This window comes from Olea europaea, chromosome 11, assembly GCF_002742605.1.
Source record: "Olea europaea var. sylvestris chromosome 11, O_europaea_v1, whole genome shotgun sequence".
NCBI classification, from domain to species: domain Eukaryota; kingdom Viridiplantae; phylum Streptophyta; class Magnoliopsida; order Lamiales; family Oleaceae; genus Olea; species Olea europaea.
Genome location: NC_036247.1, coordinates 36,590,642 through 36,597,223, shown reverse-complemented (window position 1 = coordinate 36,597,223; position 6,582 = coordinate 36,590,642). Strand labels below are relative to the sequence as shown.

The 6,582-nt window shown below is 29.7% G+C and overlaps 1 protein-coding gene across 1 annotated transcript in view; it reads left to right on the top strand.

Moving 5' to 3' along the window:
- Window positions 1-1,823: 1,823 nt before the first annotated feature.
- Window positions 1,824-6,582, top strand: part of LOC111404262 (succinate dehydrogenase [ubiquinone] iron-sulfur subunit 2, mitochondrial-like) — an 8,738-nt gene continuing 3,979 nt past the window's right edge. Inside the window, exon 1 of the mRNA XM_023033071.1 lies at window positions 1,824-2,588. Coding sequence (XP_022888839.1) covers window positions 1,924-2,588 — 665 coding nt within the window. The 5' untranslated portion in view covers window positions 1,824-1,923. The remainder of the gene's footprint in view (window positions 2,589-6,582) is intronic.

Below are 6,582 nucleotides of genomic sequence, written 5' to 3'. Positions count from 1 at the left end.
AAATTATTGAAGAACATAACCACCTACTTAATGTAATGTGTTTCTATAAATTATTTTGTTGTATATAAAAAAAAGTTGTATTTGTGATAAGTTCAATTTTGTCTATAAACCGTATATAACATTTTTTCTTATTTAAGGAACAAGAAAATTGAAAGTTACTTATATGTAAAAAAAACAATTCAAGTTACTTAAAAGTAATAAAAAATTTATAATTGTAAAAGCTACTTATATGTAAAAAAAATATTAATCCCTCATTCTTTTATAATTGCAAAAGCTACTTATAAATAAAAAAATATTAATTTAAAATTTTTTAATTATAAATATTTAGATATATTTAATTTTTTAAATTAAATATTAATAAAAAAGATTACACTAACTAAAATGTAAAAATTTACTTATAAGTAAATAATCACTTCAAGTTATTTAAAAGAAATAAAAAAAACTTATAATTGTACAAGCTACTTATAGTTAAAAAAAATATTAAATTCAACATTTTTACGTATATATTTAGATATATTTAATTTTTTTAAAATTAAATATTAATAAAAAAGATTACACTAACTAAAATGTAAAAATTTACTTATAAGTAATTTTTACATTCTAGATAGTGTAATATTTTTATGAATATTTAATTTAAAAAATTAAATATATCTAAATATATACGTAAAAATGTTGAATTTAATATTTTTTTTACATATAAGTAGCTTTTACAATTATAAATTTTTTATTACTTTTAAATAACTTGAAGTGATTATTTACTTATAAGTAATTTTTACATTCTAGATAGTGTAATATTTTTATGAATATTTAATTTAAAAAATTAAATATATCTAAATATATACGTAAAAATGTTGAATTTAATATTTTTTTTACATATAAGTAGCTTTTACAATTATAAATTTTTTATTACTTTTAAATAACTTGAAGTGATTATTTACTTATAAGTAAAAAAAGCACTTCAAGTTATTTAAAAGTAATAAAAAATTTATAATTGTAAAAGCTACTTATATGTAAAAAAAATATTAAATTCAACATTTTTACGTATATATTTAGATATATTTAATTTTTTTAAAATTAAATATTAATAAAAAATAACTATATATATAGTAACTCCTAGCATGGAGTGGTTATCACTCTGTGTTACTCTGTACATGGAATGGTACATTCACTCCGAGCATGACCACTTCATGGAAGCTTAACACTCCATGTATATTTAAAATACGAGAACATCATTTTAATGTAACTTTTCATGGAAGCTATTTATAGGACTCTTGTTCAAATAATTGCAAAAATAGAAATTAAAAATTTTTAAATATTTTTGCAAATGACTATATTAAAATGCATATTTTTTGTAATTTCCTCTGTGTAAATTCATGTAAATTAAATTGTAAAAAAGATTTTCAGTGCAAGATATTTTCTGGAAAAATCAAAACAACATAAAATGAATACTCAGAGTCAACATGGGAAGTGACAATGACACAATTGTTAACATCCAGATTTATGCTCGGTGTACAGAGGATTAAGTGTACAGAATGTGTACAGACTCTCACAAGTGAATGGACCCCACATGAATATTTTATTGTCAAAAAATCTTGATGTGTGTATTCTGTACACATTCTGTATACTTAATCTTCTGTACGTGTAGAATGACTCTAACATCCATTTAACGGTGACGTATGACTGTCCTCGAACGGATATCAAGAAACAAGAATGCTCTCCCCACAGCCCAACTACGTTCCTTCACTTCTGCCCAGCCAATTGCTACCCGTACTAAAACATGTTTGGCTACCTTAAAGATTTTACTTATAAGTAAATTTCACTTTTTTTTTATGTGTAGCGAAACACAGGACACGAGCTCCATTTTCTGATTTGAAGAAGCTCCCCCCCGCTCCCCCTCTCTTGCTCTACGAGCATCAAATATCAATGGCCACTGGTTTGCTCCGGCGAGTGATAATTAGAGTTCCGGCGACGGTGCAGGGGGCGAGAATAAGCCTGAACCGGGCACACGCGTCGGAAGCCTCGGTCCAGCAGGAGGAGCCTCAGGCGAAGCATACCAGCAACCCGAAAACCTTCCAAATTTACCGGTGGACCCCGGACAACCCGCAGAAGCCTGAGCTGCAGAATTTCGAGATTGATCTCAAGGAGTGCGGCCCTATGGTTTTGGACGCCCTAATCAAGATCAAGAACGAGATCGACCCGACCCTGACCTTCCGCCGCTCCTGTCGTGAGGGAATCTGCGGTTCGTGCGCTATGAACATCGACGGTAGAAATGGGCTTGCTTGCTTGACCAAGATCCCATCTGGGCCGTCAACTATGATTAACCCCCTGCCACACATGTTTGTGATTAAGGATCTTGTGGTTGATATGACCAATTTTTACAACCAGTATAAGTCGATTGAACCGTGGCTGAAGAGGAAGAGTCCACCGGAGACGCCAGGGAAGGAGATTTTGCAGAGCAAGGAGGATAGGAAGAAGCTTGATGGTATGTATGAATGCATTCTGTGCGCCTGTTGTAGTACATCCTGTCCTAGCTACTGGTGGAATCCTGAGTCTTATCTTGGCCCGGCCGCCCTTCTCCATGCCAATAGGTAACTTATGTATATTTTGTATTTTACTGATTTTGGCTGATTTTTATTAGTTAAAAATTGAAATTTTGTGAAATTAACTTTAATATGACGTGAATTCATAAGCAGGGCTTTTATGTTACACACCAATGATATTAGGCCATCTCTAAAATTCATCACCAATCGTTACACCAAAAGTTACACCAAACGAACAATGTTTAACCATTTTCTTTCCTTTTTTTATTCTTTGTAATTTATTTATTTGAAATATTATTTATTTAATTATTTTATAAATTCATAAATTACTAAATAAATAATTACGTTAAATTACGGAAAAGATTAAATTAATTAATAAATATAAAAAACACGGAACAATTAATAAAAACACTACAATAACGAAAATATGAAATCAAATTAGATTATCGTATGTATGTCGTTGTTTAATATATTTTGTGTTAACTTTAATAAATAATCGTGTTTGTTATATTTTAAATTATTTTCGTCTTTTAATTAATTATTATGTCTTACATTTAAAATTTATTTTAAATGCAAATAATAATAATAATAATAATATTAATATTAATAAAAATAATAATAATTTATTGTATTGAAAAATATATATCACAAATGACATAAATACCCTTAAAAAATTTATTTGGGAAATGTTAAATAAGGAGAAAAGAGACATCTTACACTTTACACCATTTTGGTGTGCAAAGTTTGGTGTTGCATTGGAACGACTTTGCACCAAAAAATGGTGCAATGGTTCAACCATTGGAGATGCCCTTAGGAATAGATATATATAGTCTGTTCCTATATGTATTTAAGCAATGGAAGAATATGTTGCAGTTTATGAATAATTATTTAATTCTCTTAATACATTGCTGAAATGGGCGAAATGCATTTATGCTAACTATAATGATAAAGCAAAAAAGAAATTATAATGATAAATTACGTTGGCAAACAGTGGTAAGAGAGGCCCCCTTTTTTTTCCTCTGGATGAGAATGGACAAAAATATAATATCAGTGTTGAGAACTGGTAAAATATAACTTGGTTGAATATAACTCAGTCCATTTGAAATTTGCATGTAGAAAACACACCATGTTTAAGATTTGTTAACATTTAAATCTTGTCAAAGCATATAACTGGAATATTATCTTCTTGATATGTATTAAGCTTGTGTATGGTCTTAGCTTATTGGGGAATTTGAAAAGAGAAGCATATGGATATTGCTACAAGTAAACCTCTGAACCAGAAAATTCGATAAAAAGATAAAGATGCATTTGTTTTAGTTGTATTAGACTAGTTTGAGAATTAGACTGTTGAACCACCAACAAAAATCATTCTTGTGCCTCGGTTGAAGAACCCTGTGATCTCTGGGAAATGGAGTAAAGATAAGAGAATGTATGAAGATGAAGTGGATAATTGCTGTTCAGCTAAGTCCTTTTGGGTTGTCAAGCTGGAGATTAGATGTCTGTGTTAGTGCTACATTTTGTTGTTTTGATATTTCAGTTTTAACTTTTTGCGTCCTATTTAATAAATATGTGTGGTCACCTTTAGAAATGGAAACGAGTCTTAAGGCGTCTTATGAGTACTATGAGAAGTTATGGGAAAGAGTATATTACATCTTTAAAATTGAATGAAATCTGAATGGTGTGATGTGGTTGACATGGATATAATTATTGGACTACTCTTATTCTTTATCCGAAAGAGGAGTTTGAAACTCCCTATTTTGAAATCTTTAGTTGAATAGAAATCAATTTTGAATCCAAATTGAACTGATGTGTGGTATAATTTTAAATTATCATACAGTTTTTTCTTAAAAAATTCCTGATGGTGGCCATTTTCTGATTTTTTATTTTAGGAGGATCTTTATAATATATTGTAAGTCGCAACCATTATTAATGACCAAAAATGACTCTTATTACCTTATACTATGTCGCAAAATAATTCATTGTACATGTCCAACATTTAAGTCCATACCCAAGTTTGACCTGTATACCGAGACCGAGCAAACCAACATTGTGTTTTTATATGTTTTAATTCACTGCTATCTTTCTCCCTCTAAATCTACATGTAACCATGGCGTAGGTTAGACGAGACTGGATTTCCCACTCTTGGAGGAATGTAGATTGTTATGTTTATATTTTACCAAACGGGTTAAATCCACCAATGGCACCGAATTTTATACTTAGCTCCTGTTTGTTTCCTATTCTTTTTATCATTAAATTGAAAAATATGATCGTTATCTATCACATCAAGCCATCAAATTTGAATTTCTATTTCTTGTATGGGTCATAATGACTATATTTTTCATTTTCATTTTTACAAAAATGGGAAACAAACACCTCCTTAGTGTCATCATGGCCACTTAATTTAATTTTATTTCATCATGATCACTCAATTTCATATAATGTTTCACCTTAGCCATACAATTTCATATAATGTTTCACAATAACTACCCCCAACTTCTTTTTACCGTTTTCACTAATTTTAAAAAGGGTAAAACAGTAACTTTGCATTATATATAAAAAATAAAAACTTATTTTATAAAAAAAGTTACTTAAAAAAATAAATAAAATAAATTTTTTTAAAAAAAATGTTTTTAAAAAAAATGTTTTTAAAATTAAAAAAAAAAGTTAATTTTAAAAAGTTAGAAAAAAATAAAAAAACTTATTTTAAAAAGAAAAGTTTTTAAAAAATTATTTTTGTTTTTTTTTTCAAATTTATTTTATATCTATAATATAAAGTTGCCATTTTACCTTTTTAAAATTAGTAAAAATTGTGAAAAGAAGTTGAGTGGCTATGGTGAAACGTTTTATGAAATTAGGTGGCCATGGTAAAATAAAATCAAATTAAGTGGTCATGGTAACACTAAATATAAAGTTGTTTGGCCATGGTGAAACAAAATCAAATTGAGTTGCCATTGTGACATTAAGTATAAAGTTCGGCGACCATTGGTGGATTTAACCCTTTACCAAACTATAACTGGGATTTAGTTATGAGTCTTGTGGCAGGCCAGTGCATGCTTGACAAAAATAGAACACTTCTATAAAATGAAGTAATTACATTTTGGACTTTCAAGAACGTATATAAAATATTTCAGCTGTAATAAATATGGGTTGGCATCTACATTCTACTTAAATGATCTTATGTAGTTGTGTACTTGACTACATGATAGGGTTGATGAAATCCATCTATGCTTTTTCTTAATATCAGCACGAGGTAATGTCCTATGTATTTTTAGCATTCTTCACGCAATGATCTTGTTGCACACATTTGAAGTTGTCTGAAAATGACTTCTCGTTTTTCGTTGAATAGATGATCTCATTTCAAGCTGGCAAGATATTGTAGTGTGAATTGATTGAAGAGGAAACATGAACTGCTTTGTACAGTTGCATGTTCTTTACAACATGTTCTAGAATGTGAAAATCTTCCCAGAACGTGCTTGCTTATAACATGAGATGTTGTGTCGATGGTCGTAGAAATTGAACGTCCATTGTGATTGTAACCCCATTGGCCCATTTGGCCTCCTAATTTAATAGATAATATCAAATGCCTGTGTCAAGTTTATTTGTCAATTTTTTATCCAACCCGCTCTGCCCTCCAAACTTCTGTAGCCAACTACTGAAATAATCACAACGTATATCTCTGATCATATTCTTGTGGAACTTCTGTCGTTCCCTTCTTTGTGGTTCCTCATCTCTGCTAGCCATTTGCTTGCTTTAACTGTCAACATTCAAAGAGGGGGCAAGTCAAAGATGCTAGCTGTCCAATTGTATAGACTTGAATTAGTCCTTATTTATAGTAGAGTGAACAGCAGATATTGGTATATCCATTGCATAACTTTTTATTAATCATTCATACTTGGTTTTTAGTACAATTTGTATTTTGAATTTTTGGAGCCTAATTTTACCCTTCATTTATCCCTTGAATGTGGATCGACCTAATACTAGGCTTGGTGTTTATGTATTAGGTGTTTCTTCTACATACATAAAGGATTATTTGTTGGGGGGT